Genomic DNA, 19335 nt, shown 5'->3' on the forward strand with positions numbered 1-19335 from the left:
AGGGCTTGGTTTCATGGTTAATGGAAACTCTGGAAGGACAGTGTGGTGTGCCTATAAGAACCCAGAGTCACTGTGACTGATGGGCCCTGCTAGATTCAATGAAGTTGGCATGGACAGGTGCAGGTCTGAGTCCCCAGGGCCCACACATGCTGAATTTCCAGGTTCTTATGTCCCCCTCTGTATAATGAATTGTAATTTCAGGAGCGAAAGTAGGTTTTTGGGTGGGAGAAATAGGCGAACTTGGAACTGGCAGAGCTGGGCCACCGTCTGGCTCTAGTGAGTGAGAGAAGGGGCTCCCCAGTGCCTATTATGGCTACTGACGTATAACATGTACATTCCACACATGCTCACTGGTGTTACTTATAGCCACTAGCTGGGAAGACTTTCCAGTTTTTGTTCCCGTCGTCTCCATCCTCGTCCCTGTGCTTTTGTCCTCTACCCGTGTGCTAGGCCCCCGAGAACTGTCCTAGAGCAAGTGGCCAGACAGCCAGGGCTACGCCATGGGCGGGGGAGCGTAAATGGTCTCCCATCTGCTCTTGGGCCCTTGTGCTTCTCTGAACAGCCAGCTCCGTCCTTGACCCCCAGTGTCTTTGAAACAAATTCAGGTGTCAGAACAACCCTGAATTAGGTAGCAGGATTTAAGGAGCCTAATACACAGAAGGTGAAGCTGAGGCTTGGTGGTGTCGGCCCATCGGCCCAGCTACTCAAGAGGCTGAGGCAGGAGGATCACAAGTTCAAGGTCTGCCTGGGCTATAGAGTGAGTTCAAGGCCAGCCTGGGAAGCTTAATGAGACCCTGTTTCTAAATAAAAAGAAGGCTGGGGAAACTGAGGCCCAGAGGTGCTACGTAATTCACAGGAAAAGGCACATGGCCCCCTTGGCTCAAAATTGTAGCAGAGGAGGGGACTGAGATGTAGCAGGGGGCAAAATACTTGCCTAGCATGTTCGAGGCCCAGGAGTCAATTCCTAGCACTCCCAAAGGAAAGGTCATGTGGATGGTCAGCGCAGCTAGGATTTGAGTCCTGTCTGAACCAGGACACTAGTCCTTCACTCTGTAACTGTCCCCCTTCTTGTGGCCCTGGGTGGAGCGCTCACTTAGGGGCCCAGGTTTGCTCCTCTGGATAAAGAGCAGGTGGGGCCGATGCCTTTGAGATGCTTTTAAATGTCAGCGGCCACTGCCTGACCACGTGGGCTCCTACTGACTTCTGAGCAAGGAAGCAAGGGCTGGGTGTGTTCCTAGTGTGAAACTTGGCAGCCCTGCTCTGATTTGGGGTGGGTAGCTGGGGCTGCCTCGGTTTCCCTGGCTCTGCTGGGTGTTTACCGCCTGTGTGGGTGAGAGAGGCCCAGCACGAGCTGTATCTCACCTCCACCAACAAGCGGCTCTGGCGTGGCTTATTAGGGACACAGAAAGCCAGACCAGCCAAGCCAGTTCCCAGCGCCCTTCCCTCTGGGCCCTGTCCCACCCCACATTCCTATGATCTTAGCTTGGGGCTCCATGGCTCTTACCGGGACACACGTGGTCAGACCCCAACCTCAAAAGTGGCTCTTACCAGGACACACGTGGTCAGACCCCAGTCTCAAAAGACAAAAGCACAGAATGTCCCAGACTCAAAACCCAGCCTTGCCCTGCTAGAAGCAGGGCGACTGTGGCCAAAGGTCCTAGCCACTCAAAACCTCAGCTTCCCAGTCTATAAAGCAGGGTGAACCAATGCTACTTACAACAGAGGCCCCGGTTCCTGAGCGAGTGTATTCCGAGTCTGGGGGTCAGTGGGCCTCTGGAAGTGTTCATTAGCATGTGTCCAGTGGCTAACAGTGGGACTAATACCAGGATGAGGGAGGAAGGAAAACTCAAACCCCAAATCCCAGCACTCAGGAGGGCGAGTCAGGAGGCCTTCAAGGGCAGCCTGGACCACATGGCCAGCTTAGTATGCAGCCTCTGTCACTTTGTTGTCACTGCTATTGGGGACGGTGGCAGTGGTGCTTGGCAGGCACCTGCCAGGACTTCTCTCACTGTCCTTTCTCCTCCTCCTCTTCCTTTTCCTCCTCCATCACCCACAGCCCCCGCTCCGGCAGGCTTCTCTCCCCAGCCCCGCTAGCGACAAGAGAGTGTCTCCAGCCGACTCCCCAGGCTGGCCCAACACCGTGCTTCTGTGGCCAAAGGGGAGGGCTACTTGCTTGCATCAATCAGTACACGTCTCACATGCAGATGAAGTTCTGTGTTTGTGCCAATCACAGCTCTGTCTGCTTTGTACTGGTCACGGCAGTCCCTCTGCGAGGCCTCAGGAGCTCCCTGCCCCTCTGGTCCAGGTGGAAGCGATGGCTGGGTCATCTAGGGGTCACCAGGGCTTCTGATGCACGCAGTTTCACATCCCTAGCTGAGGACACGCCTTCAGGAGCCGAGCTCTGCCTCGATATTTGTGTAGTTTTCTCAATGTGTCTGGAGGGGCATAAGGACAGCCTAGCTGGCCGCCTGACTGACAGTCTTTTTGTTCAAGGCAGCCAGGGCAGCAAGAGAGAGTCCAACAGCTGCCAATTAAGGGAGTCACAGTTGCCCCATTCTCACTGTCTGCTTATTTACACGGAAGCGAACATCGGGAGACCTTACTTAACTCGTGACTTAAGGAACTTATTAACACTGGTAGTGATTTTGACAGAATTGAACAGTGATTGACAGCTTCCCAGTGCCCAAGGGAGAGGTGGGTCCCCCTCATCTGTCTCCCCCGCCCCCCCTTCCCAGGAGGACAAAACCCAAAAGATCTCTTGATTTCGTGGGTTTGAGGCTAACCTGGACAACAGAAAGACCCAATCTAAAAAAAAATTCCACCAACCCACCTACATACCTGGCAAGTGCAAATAGTGTCAGATTGTCACGTGGAGATGGTAAGAGACTGGACAAAGTGTCACAGCCCTTCCTTGGAGAGAGCCCAGGGCTCCGTGCAAGTTAGGCAAGCTCTCCACCACTGAGCCGCGTCGCGTCCCTGGCCGCCGTTCATACGTTCTATTTATAGATGAAGTCTCACCAAGTTTCCCAGGCTGGCCTTGAATTTGAGATCTGCCTGCCTCAGCGTCCCAAGCAGCTGAGATGACGAGCCAGTACCACCAGGTCCAGCTCTGCTCTACCTCTCCAACAGGCGCCAAAACAGGGGCCCTTGGCCCCTCAAGGGTTACAGCTCTCAGACTTCAGAAACTAGGAATTTCTTGTTGGATCTCAGTCACAGGTATCCTGTGGCCAAAATGTGACAGCTCTCAGACCTTGGACACTGAGACCCGAGGCCACTCAGGAGTGACAGCTCTCAAACCCTGGGCACTGGCACCCGTGCCCCTCGGGTGTGACAGCCCTTGGGCCCTGGGCACTGGCACCCATGCCCCTCGGGTGTGACAGCCCTCGGGCCCTGGGCGCTGGCACCCGTGCCCCTCAGGTGTGACAGCTCTCAAACCCTGGGCGCTGGCATCCGTGCCCCTCAGGTGTGACAGCCCTCGGGCCCTGGGCGCTGGCACCCGTGCCCCTCAGGTGTGACAGCTCTCGGGCCCTGGGCGCTGGCACCCGTGCCCCTCAGGTGTGACAGCTCTCAAACCCTGGGCGCTGGCATCCGTGCCCCTCAGGTGTGACAGCCCTCGGGCCCTGGGCGCTGGCACCCGTGCCCCTCAGGTGTGACAGCTCTCGGACAGGTCTGGGATGTGAGGATTCTTGAACCCATGAAGGTTACCATGGCTGCTGGGTTCCTGGGCTCTCTCCAATCTGCAGTTTGAGGGGCTCTATATCTCCCACAGCCAGACTTCCTTGTTTCTGCAGCTTAGTGGGCTGCTGCCACTCAGATGGGTTGGATAGAAGGAATCCTTTCTGGAGTGGACTTCCCAAGTGAGGGGCACCTATTTATAACCAGAGTAAGGGTGCTTGCAGAGGTCCAAACACACCTCACATGCAAATGAAGGTGTCCTTTGAACCAATCGCAGACATCCCTCTGTTCGACTAGCAGTTGCTGCCCCTCCCTCCGGCCCGGGTGGAAATGGTAGCTGGTCATCTAGAGGTCATCCAGGCTTCTGATGGAAAAGCCTCTGTCTGGTGCACTGGCTGAGACTGCTCACCCCAGAACTGGAGTGACCATCTGTGATATGTGTGTAGTTGTCTCAGGGTGTCTGAAATGGCACAAGGGCAGTCCTACTGGCTGGTGGCAGTCCTTTTGCTCAAAGAAACGAGGGCAGCAAGGAGAGTCTAATAGGGAGTCACATCCTCAGTGTCTTTGCTTATTTATAGGGAAATTAACATCATGAAAACTGTTTTGTTGTTGTTGTTGTTTGGGGTTTTTTGAGGTCTCGCTGTAGCCCAAGCTGACCTGGAATTCACTATGTAGTCTCAGGGTGGCCTTGAATTCATGGTGATCCTCCCATCTCTGCCTCCCGAGTGCTCAGATTAAAGGTGTGTGCCACCACACCCAACCTCAGAAGAGTTTTTTAAAAAAATATTTTTAGAGGGCTGGAGAGATGGCTTAGTGGTTAAGTGCTTGCCTACGAAGCCTAAGGACCTACGTTCGATTCCCCAGGACCCGTGTAAGCCAAATGCACAAGGTGGCACATGTGTCTGGAGTTCATTTGCAGTGGCTGCAAGCCATGGCATGCCCATTCTCTCTCACACATACATAAATAAATAAGAAAGTATGTTTTTAAAGTTTTAAAAAATATTTGGGGGGGGGTCCTGGAGAGATGGCTTAGCGGTTAAGGTGCCTGCCTGAAAAGCCTAAAGACCCAGGTTTGATTCCCCAGCACCCATGTAAAGACAGATGCACCAAAAGTGGCACATGTGTCTGGAGTACATTTGCAGTGGCTAACAGCCCTGGTATGCCCGTTCTCTCTCTCTCTCTCTCTCTCACACACACACACACACATACACACACACACACACACGCTCTCCTTGCAAATGAATAAAATATTAAAAATATTTTTAGTATTCACTTATTTATTTGAGAGAGAGTATGGGTGCGCCAGGGCCTCTTGACACTACAAATCAACTCCAGACACATATACCACTTTGTGCATCTGGCTTTACATGGGTACTGGGGAATAGAACCTGGGCCGTCAGGTTTTGCCAGAAAGCACCTTTAACCGCTGAGCCATCTCTCCAGCTTCAAGAGAGCTTTTAGCAAAACCTCAACAATGCCTCAGGGTTTAGAGAAAGGTACATCCTCCCCGTCTGTCTCAGTTCCAGCGCTAGTAGGCTGAGGCAGGAGCATAACTTGATCTCTGGGGTTAGAGGCCATCCTGGACAACATAGTGGGATCCATTCCAAAATAAAATGCATATAAGCGAACAAAATTCTTGCACTTTGTAACACAGCAGACTAGAAGCTTTGGTTCTAATGCGACACATGGCCCCAGAAACTGTCTGTAGTGTTAGTGGCATCCCTCTGCATGAGCAGTTAAGCCCCAGAAGGCTGAGTGGGCAGGTGCTACTTTAAGCTTGGGGCAGTGGGCCTGAGAGGCTGGGGGCTCTGAGCATACGCTGCTACCCTACCCGGTGGCCCTGGGTCTACCTCCTGGTCTCTTCTGTTGCAGCATCTCCAACAAGGAGCTTTCGGAGCTGATTGAACAGCTGCAGAAGAATGCCGACCAGGTGGAGAAGAACATCGTGGACACTGAGGCCAAGATGCAGAGCGTGAGTCCGCCCTCCCTATCAGATCGTGCCTAAATCCACGGTCCTCAACCCGCTGACTGCCCTCCAGGGATATGTGGCCCCTTAGAGACCTCTGTGGCTGTCATAAGGGTGAAGGGACAAAGATCTGGGCATCTAGAGGGCACCAGAGAAGCTGTTAGACACTCTACAGTGCCCAGCCCAGCCATAGCCAGTGAGGCTGACTGAGCCCCAGTTCCTCCAGAGCACTGAACTCTCCTGTCCCTTCTGGCCCTGTGGGGAGCTTCCCCCAGGCAGAGCTTTTCCTGGGCGGAGCATCCTTGTCCGGAAAAGAACGAATCTAGGGAGCTAACCTGGGGTAGGACGGGAACTTGCACTCACTGGGTGACCTCCCCATATATTACTCCCTCTTAAAAGCTAGGAGCAGCCGGGCATGGTGGCGCACGCCTTTAGTCCCAGCACTCGGGAGGCAGAAATAGGTGGATCACCGTGAGTTCGAGGCCACCCTGAGACTACATAGTGAATTTTAGGTCAGCCTGGGCTAGAGTGAGACCCTACCTCAGGGAAAAAAAAAAAAAAAAAGGAGTCCTTGCCCCAGCTAGTTAAATTCCAGGAGAGCGGAGAGCCTGCAGGTGTGGGGTGTGGCTCCACGTGGCCACCTGGGAGGTGCAAGGACCAGGACACAGACCAGGGCCTCCTTAGCCAAAGACAGGAAAGAGCAGGGAGCGGCCTTCTCTGCCCTGCCCCCAGGCTCCCTCCTCTTACACATTCTCCAGTGCGGGGCTTGGAAGCCAGGGCACTTGGGCTACCCTGAGCTAGTCTCAACTGTTCTGGCTGCCCCTCCTGAGCAGGGAGAATGGCTGCCCCTCGGCACCGGTTCTCCAGAGTTGCTGCCCAGCTGGTGAGGAGCAGCAAAGGCTGGAGGGCCAAGTCAGTGGCAGAGTTGGTCACGGAAGCAGCTGCCAGCGGGGATGCCCCACTACACCTGGCTCTCAGTGCGCACCTTGTCTCTTTACGTCACCTTCCTGTACTCCCAATCCACTTGCTGTTTCGTCCGGAATTGAAGTGTACCAGGCACTCTATTTCACTTGGCACCCTAATCACTGAGTGAATAAGAACCACCCAGAACAGCTGGGGGTCTGTGCTTTAGGAAGTCATTGTCCCCAGGCTCTGGGAGGCTCCTCCTCCATGGCCACCTGTGACGGACTAGGTATCCAACCCCCAAGAGCCTATCTGTAGACAGCCCAGAACCCTGGGGGCACAAGGTGGAGTTAGGAGACAGAGAGTACTGGCAAAGTGGGCAGGAGGCCAGTCCTGTCCCAGGATGGCTCTGAAGGACCACAAGAGTGGCATTACCCCGTCCTCCTGCCTGGAGTCCTCCAGCCCCTGCCTCCTGTGCCTCTGTCCCTCACCACTCCTATGTGATTTTCTTTTTAATGGCCTTCACACCCTGCACTGGTGTTTTTTTTTTTTTTTTAATTTCCTAAATGAAAAACACCTTGAGGGGCTAGAGAGATGGCTTAGCTGTTCAGCACTTGCCTGTGAAGCCTAAGGACCCCAATTCGAGGCTTGATTCCCCAGGACCCGTATAAGCCAGATACGCAAGGTGGCACATGCATCTGGAGTTTATTTGCAGTGGCTGGAGGCCCTACATGCTTGCTGTGTCTCTCTCTGCCTCTTTCTCTGTCTGTCTGTCGCTCTCAAACAAATAAATAAATAAATAAACAAAAAAAATTTAAAAACACATTGGGATTATATCTTTTTAACTCACAATTAGAATAATATGTTAAGAACATTTCAGGACAGATAAATGCCTATAAGGAAGGAAATTAAAACCCCAGCCAGGCGTGGTGGCACACACCTTTAGTCCCAGCACTCAGGAGGCAGAGGTAGGAGGATCACCATGAGTTCAAGGCCACCCTGAGACTTCATAATGAGTTCCAGGTAAGCCTGGGCTAGAGCGAGACCTTACCTCAAAAACCCAAAACAAACAAACAACAAACAAAAAACATACTTCCACCCCCAGCAGTGTCTGTCACTATGAGCCTTTAAGTGTGCATGCCTGACTTTCACACACGTGTGTGTGAGCGTGGACACGGTGTAGCCTTCCCATGGTATTTTCTGAGGATTGACTCAAAGAATAGGATGCATTTGGAAGCAAGTGCTGAGCCATCAACTCAGCCCACAGGATGTGTTTGGAAGTCACACTAACTGCTATTTCTTTAATTCTGCCTGTGCTAGAGCTGGAACCCAGGGCCTTGTTTCTGCCACCTGAGCGCTCTGCTGCCGAGCCCAGCCCCGAGCTGGTCCTGTGTGTGTGCTTGTGCCCTCTGCTTTGTTTTTTCCAGAAGAAAGGGAAATATGACTGGTGGGATTAAAACTAAGAAACAGACATTGAATACTTACTTCCACCTTTGGGGAATTTTGCTATTCTGGCTAGAAAGAAATTCCAAGAAAAAAAAAAATAGTGCTCAAAGTATACAACATTAAATCAAGGAATACTGTTTGTGTTCAGCATGTACGTCCACTCGGGCTAAAAGCAACCATGAGTCATATACTGTTGTGGTGACTAAAATATATTCTGAGTAAAAATAGCTTATGAATCTTCTTAATCTTTTTTTTTTTTTTTTTGGTTTTGTTTGTTTGTTTGTTTTTCAAGGTAGGGTCTCACTCTAGCCCAAGCTTGACCTGGAATTCACTATGTAGTCTCAGGGTGGCCTTGAACTCACGGTGATCCTCCTCCCAATGCTAGGATTAAAGGCAGATGCCACCATGCCCCGCTCTTTTTTTTTTTTTTTTTTTTTTTTGAGATAGGGTCTCACTCTGCCCCAGGCTAACCTGGAACTTCCTCTATAAGCCTGTATGTAATTCCAGGCTGGCCTCAAACTCATGGTGATACTCCTACCTCTGCCTCCCAAGTGCTGGGATTAAAGACATGGGCCACCACGCCTGGCCTAAATCTTTGTGTGTGTGTGTTTTTAACTTCAACTGAACAAAATTGATTAAAAAAAAAAAAAAGAGAGAGAGAGAGAGAGGCTACAAGCCAACCTCTCTTTCCCTTTTCTCCCTTTCCCCTTCCTTCCCTTCCTTCCTCTCTCCCTTCCTTATTTTCTCCCCTTCCCTCTCTCATTCCCTACCTCTCTCCCTCCCTTCTTTCCAGAATGCATTATTATTTAATTGTACTGCCCAAAAATTGTCCTAAATTTTTTATCCTTTTGACTGGTGAGAGTCACATAACAATCTTAAACATTTCAAGGGTGTGGCTCAGTGCCATTCAGCACACTTCCCTCCTCTGCTTCGCCACCCACACTCTGCCAGCGCTGGCCCCCACGTCGTTGTCCATCAATGCGGCTATCATCCATTAGCCGTGACAGTCCTTATGACTATAAGGACCATTTTATTGAGGTACAACTTAAGTCACAGAAAGGGTTCAATCTGTGATTTCACCTCTGTGCATTTTCACTTTGGTAGGTAGCCATGTAGGCAGGACAGAGAATTTGCTAGAAAGCTCTTGGTGATCATCTCGGTCAGCAGCTCCTGGGGAAGGAGGTGACACTTTTGCTGATCTCGCTGAACATCCATAAGTTTTGTTTGTTTTTTAAATATTTATTTATTCATTGATTTGTGTATGAGAGAGAGAGAGAGAGAAAGAAAGAGAAGGAGAGAGAGAGAAAAAAAATTGGCTTGCCAGGACCTCTTGGCACTGCTAACAAACTCTGGAGGCATACACCACTTTGTGACTCTGGCTTCAACGTAGATATTTGCGAATTGATCCTAGGCCATTAGGCTTTACAAGCAAACACCTTTAACTGCTGACCCATCTTTCCAACCCCTTCCATGCTGACTTTAAGCCCTTGAATGCCCCCAAGTCTTCCCCACATGGTCGCTTCCCATTCCAGATTCACCTGCGGGAATTTGGTAATGATTAATGGACAGCTCCCTCTTGCAAAATTAATCTTTGACACTTGTGGCCACCCAAGGCCAAAGTGGATGAAATTCCACCCAAGCCAGGAAGCATGCTGTGCTGTAATGAATTGGCTGTACTGGCCCCAGGGTCAGGGACATCTGGACACTGGCCTTTTAACTCCACAGCCTCAGCTCCCAAGAACCCTTTCTCTCTGCCTCCATGAGTGGCCAGGGAAGGGTGGCAGGGTCACTGTCTCATCTTCTGAGGGCAATAGAGTCCTTATTTTGTGCTGAGTGTCGGGCTGTGTTGGCTGAACGGCCAGAGAAAATTCTGTGCAAGACCACAGGAGCCCCTGGCTGGCCTTGTTTCTCTCACCACCACCAACCGCCCATCACAGCAGAGCCCACTCTGAATCTCTACCTTTGTTTCCCTTTTTTCTTTCTCGTGGCCCTCTTAGGACTTGGCCCAGCTACAGGAGGGGCGCCACCCAGAGCACCGGGACGTGACCCTGCAGAAAGTGTCAGACTCGGAGAAGCTGCTGTATGTGCTGGAGGCGGATGCAGCCATCGCCAAACACATGAAGCACCCCCAGGGAGACATGATCGCCGAGGAGTAGGTTCCCCGCTATGCACGCTCCTCAGGGGAGCCATGCTGGCCCGTGTCCTCAGGAGCCCTTGAAGATTTGCTGTGTGGAGAACCAAAGGAAACCAGTTACATGAGCCTGACGCCTTATTTATTTATGTAGCTTTTTGGCTTTTTGGAGGTAGTCTCACTCTAGCCCACGCTGACCTGGAACTCACTCTGTAGTCCCAGGCCGACCTCAAGGGCAGCAAGGAACTCACAGCCTCCTACCTCTGCCTCTGCTGGGAAGAAAGGTGTGCACCACCACACCCCCTGCTTTGTGTTTTTCAACATTTTATTTTTATTTATTTGTTTATTTGGGAGAGATAGAGAAAGAGGCACATAGAGAGAGAGAGAGATTGGGCGCACCAGGCTTCTAGCCACTGCAAATGCACTCCAGACACATGCACCACCATGTGCATCTGGCTTACACGGGACCTGGGGAATCAAACCTGTGTCCTTTGGCTTTGCAAGCAAGCGCCTTAACCGCTAAGCCATCTCTCTAGCCCAACTTTATGGGGTTTTTTTGTTTTTGTTTTTTTTCATGACAAGGCTGTAGCTGGACACTGAGGTTCAGGAAATATGCCCACAGCTCCAGAGCCTGATGGCTTCCATGTCTCCTGGGCTCAGAACCCACACCACAGTGGAGCGTGGGTGAACCGGCACCTCACTCTGCCACGGCCCTCCAGGCTGCTTAGCAGATGCCAGAGCTGGGACCTGGGGTGTAGCGACTGCCAGTGGGCCCCACTGACCTGGCGGCCTCTCTCCCTCCTCAGCGTCCGCCAGCTGAAGGAGCGGGTGAGCAACCTGCGTGCGAAGCACAAGCAGATGTACAGCCTGGCAGCGAGGGAGGCTGACCCACAGGTCAACTGGGCGGCAATAGTGGAGGAGAAGCTGGTAAGGCCCCAGCAGGACCATCACATGGGAACACCGTTCCAGTGTCTCCCAGTGGCGTGCCACTGTGGACAGAGAGGCTCAGGGAGGGACGGTGCCCAGCCCGGGGTCACACAAAACAAGTAGTAGAGATTATTCAGAGCCTGTCCCCTACCGGCCGTGCCTCACCTGTCATGCTTAGCATGGGATTCGGGTAGGGCTGGTGGCCCACCTGTGCCCTGGTCAGCTCGTCTCTCCCAAGAAGCTCACAAGCACTCCAGCTAGGCATCTTTGCCTGGTGTCTCAACAACCCCACTCTTTGCAGTGTGACTGGGAAAGCAACTTCTTCTCACCCAGGCTGTCTTCCCACCTGTGACGTGATGACAGTGACCGTTAAGGCCTTACATTACTATAAGACTGGGAAGTGATGTGTAATATGTGCCTGCAGCCGTTCACTGTGGAAGGAGAGAGCGTGTCCCTGACCCCGCGCACAGGGCCCAGGCTCCAGTAGCTTGAGCTGCTCTCAGCCACCAGTTCTTCCTGTTGACTCCCGACTCACCCACTAGGACAAGCTGAGCAACCAGGGCTTTGGGACCGACCTTCCGCTGGTGGACAGCCAGGTGGAACAACACAACATCTTCCACAACGAGGTCAAGGCCATCGGGCCGCACCTGGCCAAGCATGGGGACAAGGTGGGACACATGGTGACAGGGGTCCTGGGGAGAGGGACACCTGTGCCCTGGTCTAACGGAGCCCTTGTCGCTGTGTGCAGGAGCAGAACAGCGAGCTCCAAGCCAAGTACCAGAAGCTTCTGGTAAGAGCTCCGGGAAGCCTGGGGGATGGGATCAACTCACTCTTCTAAAGGTGACCCAGAGTGGCATAAACATTCCCAACTGAATGGTGGGAGGGGATAGTCCCCCAGCGAACCTCAGTGGCTCATGGAAACCCCAACAGACTCAGGACATAGCCCATCCCAAAACATGCTGCTTATGTCTTTATGAAGTGCCTGCCATGCACCAGGTAAATGTCATGTGCTTGCTAGATCATGGGCCGCCGTGTGTGTGTGTGTGTGTGTGTGTGTGTGTGTGTGTGTGTGTGTACATACACAGGGGTTCTTACTTTACACAGCAGAATATAAGCAATCCCATCCTGCCCTGCCCTTCTCATCCCTTAGTTCAGCATGTATCTCAGTGCCTAGAGCCATACCAGCATGAGAGATGCCCACTAAGCACTCAGTGAATGCCATCCAGAGGCCCGGGTGACTTGTCCAAGAGTTCCTAGCTGGCAAGTGGCCAAACTGGGCAAAGCTGCCCCCGTGGGAGTGTGGAGGGAGGCCAGGTCTGAGCGTGTGGCCCTTGCCCCCCAGGCCGCGTCGCAGGCTCGGCAGCAGCACCTGAGCTCGCTGCAGGACTACATGCAGCGCTGCACCAACGAGCTGTACTGGCTGGACCAGCAGGCCAAGGGCCGCCTGCAGTACGACTGGAGCGACCGCAACCTTGACTACCCCAGCCGCCGGCGCCAGTACGAGGTGGGTGCTCCAGACCGGGCAGGGTCCCCCAGGGGGCACCCGGGCTGCTGGGCTGCACGCTGACCCTGCGCACTTCTGCTGCAGAATTTCATCAATCGGAACCTGGAGGCCAAAGAAGAAAGAATCAACAAGCTGCACAGCGAGGGTGACCGGCTGCTGGCTGCCGACCACCCTGCAAGGAACTCCATTGAGGTGCGTGTGTGCCCCAGGATGCGATTCCTTTTCTGGGGACCCCTGCTGGAGGTGGAGGCGGGGCTCATAAGTGCACCCTGTGCCCATCTTTCTGACTCAGCCTTTCCTTCTGTTGTATTCATGTCCTACCATGCCCTGCCGCAAGCCCAGACTTCTGCTGGGATGTGGCCCGCGGCTGCTGTCCAAACTGTCCCAGGCCAGGTGGTGTCAGAAGCTCATGTGCTCGCAGACCTGGCTTTCTGTGGGTACTGGGGAATCAAACTCAGGCCATTAGACATTTCAGGCCAGTGCCTCAACCGCTGAGCAATCCCTCCAGCCCTCTTTACTGACTGACTTTTTTCAAGGTAGGGTCTCACGCAAACCCAGGCTAACCGGGAACTTACTCTGTAGCCCAGGCTGGCCTTGTACTCATGACAATCCTTCCACCTCAGTCTCTCAAGTGTTGGGATTAAAGGAGTGCAGCAGGGCTGGAGAGATGGCTTAGCGGTTAAGCGCTTGCCTGTGAAGCCTAAGGACCCCGGTTTGAGGCTTGGTTCCCCAGGTCCCACGTTAGCCAGATGCACAAGGGGGCGCACGTGTCTGGAGTTCGTTTGCAGAGGCTGGAAGCCCTGGCGCTCCCATTCTCTCTCTCTCCCTCTGTCTGCCTTTCTCTCTGTGTCTGTCACTCTCAAATAAAAAAATAAAATAAAAATTAAAAAAAAATGTTTAAAGGAGTGCACCATCTCACCTGGCTTTTTTGTGGGAATATATATATATTTCTTTATTTGAGAGAGAGAGACATAGGGAGAGAGAGAGAGAATGGGCATGCCAGAGCCTCCAGCCACTGCTAACGATTTCCAGATGCACGCGTCCCCTTGTGCATCTGGCTTTCATGGGTACTGGGGAGTCGAACCTGGGTCCTTTGGCTTTACAGGCAAGCGCCTTAAGCACTAAGCCATTTCTCCAGCCCCCTTTGTGGGAATTTTTCTAAAGATCCCACTTGGAACAGACCCAGCCTCCACATGGCCCCAAGCCTCATACAACCCGTGCAGTGGAACATGGCATCCCTTCTTGGCTCCTCAGCATGTCCTCTGTTCTCGCCCCACCTAAGCAGGAGCTGGCTACCTCCATGGGAGCTGCACGCTGGCAGAAGCCTCCCTCCCCCTTTTCTTCCCTCCTGCAGTCCCCGCCTGTGCCTCTGTTGGCATCCCAGGCATGGGGCCAGCAGTGACCGCCCGTGCCTCCCCGGCAGGCACACATGGAGGCCGTGCATGCAGACTGGAAGGAGTACCTGAACCTGCTCATCTGTGAGGAGAGCCACCTGAAGTACATGGAGGACTACCACCAGGTAACCCTGGCGCGTGCTCCGCAGGCCCAGGGCACGTGCGGCCTTGCCATGCTGCTGGTCCAGGAGTGTCTGCCCTGCCTGCCGTGGGCCTGGCGCTGCCGACAGGATTCAGCGAGTCCCGGCCTGCTCTGCACTTCTGTGAGGGACAAGCTGCAGGAGTCTGACTCGGCGGGTCAGGGTGGTACGCAGGAATTGGGACAGATTTTATTCCCCATGTATCCCACACTGGCCTTAAACTCGCTTTGAAGCCAAGGCTGACCTTGAACTTGTTCCTCCTGCCTCCATCTCCCAAGCTCCGAGTTTACAGATGTGTGCCACCACACCTGACAAGGTGTTAATAAAACTTGCCATTTTATCCGTTTTTACAAAAAAGCTATCCTTTGGGTAGATTTTAATTTATTATTATTATTATTATTTTGTTTGTTTTGTCTTTCAAGGTAGAGTCTCACTCTAGCCCAGGCTTGACCTGGAATTCACTATGTGGTCTCAGGATGGCCTTGAACTCATGGCAGTCCTCCTACCTCTGCCTCCCAAGTGCTGAGATTAAAGGCGTGCACCACCATGCTCAGCTTTTTTATTTTTTTTTTTGCTTGTGTATGCATACTTTTGCTCAGCATACATACATGTATGTATGTGTTCATATGTGTGTGGGTGCACGTGCATGTGGAGGTCATATGTCAGCACTGGTTGCTCCAATTGTTCTTCACCCTACTTTTGTGGATTTTTTTAACTTATTTTTTTGCTGTTCTTTTATTATTTATTTACTTGAGAGTGACACACATAGAGAGAGAGAAATAGGTAGATAGAGAGAGAGAATGGGCACGCCAGGGCTACCAGCCACTGCTAACGAACTCCAGACACGTGCGCCCCCTTGTGCATCTGTCTAACGTGGGTCCTGGGGAATCGAACCTTGAACCAGGGTCCTTAGGCTTCACAGGCAAGCACTTAACCACTAAGCCATCTCTCCAGCCCTTTTGTGGATTTTTTTTTTTTATGGAATGCACTTTGTGTGTTATTTTTAAGTATTTTTATTTATTTATTTGAGAGCGACAGACACAGAGAGAAAGACAGATAGAGGGAGAGAGAGAGAATGGGTGCACCAGGGCTTCCAGCCTCTGCAAACGAACTCCAGACGCGTGCGCCCCCTTGTGCATCTGGCTAACGTGGGACCTGGGGAACCGAGCCTCGAACCGGGGTCCTTAGGCTTCACAGGCAAGAGCTTAACTGCTAAGCCATCTCTCCAGCCCTTTTGTGGATTTTTATGAGAGAGAGAGAGAACGGGCACGCCAGGCCTTTAGCCACTGTAATCAAACTCCAGACGCTTGTGCCACCTTGTGCACATGCGTGACTTTGCACGCTTGTGTCACCTTCTCTCTAGCCCCACCCTAGTTTTTTGAGACAAGATCTTCCACTGAACCTGGAGCTTGCTGATTAGCTTGCCCCTGGGATCCCATCGCCGCCTCCCCAGCGCTGGGACAATAGGCACACGATGACATTCCCAGCTCTGACATAAGCGCCGAGGGTTCAAGTTCAGGTCCTCGTGGCAAGTGCTTTACTAGTGGAGCCATCTGCTACGCAAGTGCTCGCCAGTGACCTACATCCCTGTCCCTTGTAAAATTTTTATTGTATTGAGAGAAAGAGAGGGAGAGAAAGGCAGATAGAAAGGGCATGCAAGGGCCTCCAGCTGCTGCAAACGAACTCCAGACTCATGTGCAACCTTGTGCATCTGGCTTACATGGGTCCTGAGGAATTGAACCTGGATCCTTTTAACTTTGCAGGCAAATGCCCTAACTGCTAAGCCCCCTTATCCCTTTTTGTATTTAGTGAGATAAGGTCTCACTAAGTGACCCAGGCTGGCTTTGAACCTGTGAGTGTCCTGTCTCAGCCTCCTAAGTAACTGGGATTACAGGCATGTGCCACACCACACTAAGCTGGTTTGGAGACTTGAGATTGAAACTTCGGGCAACACCCTGTGACTGCTGGGGGGAGGTGTCTGTGGCACCCTGGGCTTCCCAGAGGCCCCCAAACCCTGTTTATGGTGGCAGCCCAGGTGTTCAGATAAGGGAACAGCTGACATCAAATGAGTCAAGAGTTGATGGTTGAAGAACTGGCAAAAAGACTTCCTTAAGAGAACAAAATGGGGAGGGAGATAGTAAAGCTTAGACTGAAATCACAGTCAGGGGCCGCTGGACATCACAGGGGGTGTTGCCATTGTAGACACATCATGTAATGTACCTACACAAACTAAGGGGGGGGGGCGCTGCATCACCAGACAGTACGCTTTCATGAGCCATGTTGTATCCACAGGCCATGGTTGGCTGAATGTGGTTATGCTGCACGTGACTACAGTAAGGTTAGGGTGATCCTAGCACAGAGAGGAAGAGTAAAGGAGCATGAACTTACTGCCATGGAAAGGCAGACTCACTATACAGGTGTCTTGAGGACTGGTAGGAAGGGAGCCAGCTTCTTCTCCTTGAAGCCCCAGGGGCAGGGCTGAGGAGGGAGGGGGCGTCCCAAGGTTCAAGCAGAAGGTCACACTGAGGTGCAGAGCGAGTGGGAGGCACAGGCCCTCCTGGGGGTCAGTGTAGAGCAACAGCCAGAGGCGTGGGTGCCTTTAGTAATTTACTATATGTGATGGGGTCCTCTGGTGTCCCCCCAGTTCCACAAAGACATGAAGGATGCTCAGGAGCTGCTGCGCAAGGTGGACTTGGACCTGAACCAGAAGTACAGCCCAGACTTCAAGGACCGGTATCAGATTGAGCTGCTGCTGCGGGAGGTGGATGTGAGTGACAGCAGCAGAGCCGCACTTCCCCTGGCCTGCGCCTGAGCTGACCCCAGCCAGCGCCCCGCCTCGTCCTCCCTCCAGAGCCCGGCCGCTCGTCTTAGCAGGCCCTTCTCTCGCAGGACCAGGAGAAGGCTCTGGACAAGTTTGAGGACGTAGTGCGCGGACTGCAGCAGCGGGGGCAGCAGGTGGTGCCGCTCAAGTTCCGCCGGGAGACGCCGCTCAAGCCCATCCCCGTGGAGGCCCTCTGTGACTTCGAGGGGGAGCAGGTCGGTGAATCCGGGGCGGCTGGACACGCAGCGCTGAGAAGTCTAAGGGATGACACCACTGGGGCCCCTGGTGATCAGTTCAGGAAACCCGTGTCTGTCTCTTGCTGGTGTCTGCCCTTTCTCCTGGGGACAGATAAATATGTGCCCCTGTGTCCTCAGTCCTCACATCTCGCTGGCTTAGCCACATCACGTATTCCAGCCAGAGTCCCGGGGAGGCCTCCTGGTGTCCCACTGTGAGTCAGGTGAGCCATCCTTAACTAACCACAGTGGCTGGGGAATGTCAACTTTTCACTGGCCATCCGTCAGCCACATGCCCATCTGGAGACGGGGAGTGCAGAAGGAAAGAGGCGTGGAGATGAGCAGGGGTTGTTTCCCAAAAGGAAATGGAGCTTGGTGCTGGGCTGGAAGACCGAGGCGTGCTCCCTTTGTGCTGGCCCCTCCCATCATCGTCAGAAGGTTCAAAAGACGGGCTAAGACCCCTCAGATCCAAGAGTTAGGGGGTCAGAGAACGACTGAGGTTGATCTTGACTGTGGCCTGTCCTCACTAGGGCCCCATTTCTCGGGGCTACAGCTATACCCTGCAGAAGAACAACGGGGAGCGCTGGGAGCTGACGGACGGCTCTGGGAACAAGCTGATGGCACCAGCTGTCTGCTTCGTCATTCCCCCCACTGACCCTGAGGCCCTGGCTCTGGCCGACAGGTACAGGGACCAGGGAGGAAGCAGGATGGACCACTCGTGGGCTTTCTGGACTTCTTCCTGTTCACAGACCTGGGCATCCTAAGTCCATGGTGGGAGGGAACCAACAACCCCCCCCCCCCGTCTGCACCCCCTGCAGGCTCCAGTGACATCAGAGTAGACAGGATGGAGCCTTTGTGAAGCTGGCTGCTAAATCATATATATTAAGTCTTACTGAGGGTCCGATACAGTGAGTCCATTCTCTTTGTGCGCCTGAGCTTTTGCGCGTGCATGCTGCTCAGCTGGTTCAAATCATTTTGTCGTCTTGATGGGGCCCCTGACCCTCCTCATTGCTCTCAGACTTCTCCCCGAACTGTATTTCACTGAGATCAGCTTGGCAGCCTCACTAGGCCGGGGATTCTTGAAGTCAGTATCGGCAGGGCCTTGTTTAGTACCTGGTAGGAATTGCTCAGAGAACTTTTTCCTGAATGAATGGACCCAAGGGATGCCTTCATTTACTCAGTCCACATGTATCTATTGAGCACCTACTGTATACTGCTCCCTCTGTGTCAGAAATCACTAGCAAACAGATCACTTTAGGAACTAAAGCTGCCAGGAAGGAAAAGGAGAGGAGGAGGAGGAGGAGGAAAAAGTCAGAAGGAAAGGCCTTCCAGAACTGTGTTGAAGCCATTCACATGGTCACATGGTGCCTCTCACCTTTCAAAGCCCTCGGAGGAGCTGCTTGGCTCACGTGGCCTGTCACTCAGCCAGATCCCAGGCCCCGCCTTTGTGGGGGGAGGGTAGTGGGGGCCCTGGTCCCAACGACTTCTCGCCCTCCAGCCTGGGAAGCCAGTACCGGAGTGTGAGGCAGAAGGCAGCCGGGAGCAAGCTTGCGCTCCAGCAGAGGCACGAAGTGCTGAGGACAGAAAACCCTGGAGGTGGGTGCCAGGACCTCCTGACAAGGGCACAGGGACCAGAGAAGAAGGGCTGGGCCTGGGCTTTGCCCTGCCTATGAGGTGACAGGTTTCTGTGCTACAGCGGTGAGGGAGGGAGGCTAGTCCAGCCCGGGGCCCCATCAGCCGCCTATCACCCAGATTTGTCTTCCCTCCGACAGATGCCTCTGATCTTCAGGGGCGACAGCTGCTGGCGGGCTTGGATAAGGTGGCCAGTGACCTGGACCGACAAGAGAAGGCCATCACAGGGATCCTGCGGCCACCGCTGGAGCAAGGAAGGGCCGTGCAGGACAGTGCTGAGCGGGCCAAGGACCTTAAGGTACAGTGCTTGGCTCTCTGGAGCCCCTGCTCAGGGTCTTAGGTCTGTGCAGGTGCCCAACAGTTGTAGAAGCAGCGAGGAAGCCATGGGTGCTGACCCTGAGTGGACTGTCCTTGGCCTCAGATCACAACTATAACAGCAGCAGCAGTAAGTGGGGCAAAACAGGCCCCTGCTGAGCAAGGTTGTCAGCGGGGCATGAGTTGTAGAACTGCAGACCCGGTGGCTGCTACTGACCCTGAGACAGGCTATGAAGTCAAAGCAGTTT

At 53.3% G+C, this 19335-nt stretch overlaps 1 protein-coding gene across 1 annotated transcript in view; it reads left to right on the forward strand.

Annotated features, from left to right (window-relative positions):
- Positions 1-19335, forward strand: part of Ppl (periplakin) — a 47271-nt gene that overhangs the window by 14447 nt on the left and 13489 nt on the right. The window contains exons 2-14 of the mRNA XM_004652240.2: positions 5548-5647; positions 9988-10142; positions 10928-11048; positions 11591-11716; positions 11797-11838; positions 12391-12552; positions 12637-12744; positions 13976-14071; positions 16731-16853; positions 16976-17122; positions 17671-17822; positions 18639-18736; positions 18913-19070. Of these exons, the coding sequence (XP_004652297.2) occupies positions 5548-5647; positions 9988-10142; positions 10928-11048; positions 11591-11716; positions 11797-11838; positions 12391-12552; positions 12637-12744; positions 13976-14071; positions 16731-16853; positions 16976-17122; positions 17671-17822; positions 18639-18736; positions 18913-19070 (1588 nt within the window). The remainder of the gene's footprint in view (positions 1-5547; positions 5648-9987; positions 10143-10927; positions 11049-11590; positions 11717-11796; positions 11839-12390; positions 12553-12636; positions 12745-13975; positions 14072-16730; positions 16854-16975; positions 17123-17670; positions 17823-18638; positions 18737-18912; positions 19071-19335) is intronic.

This window comes from Jaculus jaculus, chromosome 11 (assembly GCF_020740685.1).
Source record: "Jaculus jaculus isolate mJacJac1 chromosome 11, mJacJac1.mat.Y.cur, whole genome shotgun sequence".
Lineage (NCBI taxonomy): Eukaryota > Metazoa > Chordata > Mammalia > Rodentia > Dipodidae > Jaculus > Jaculus jaculus.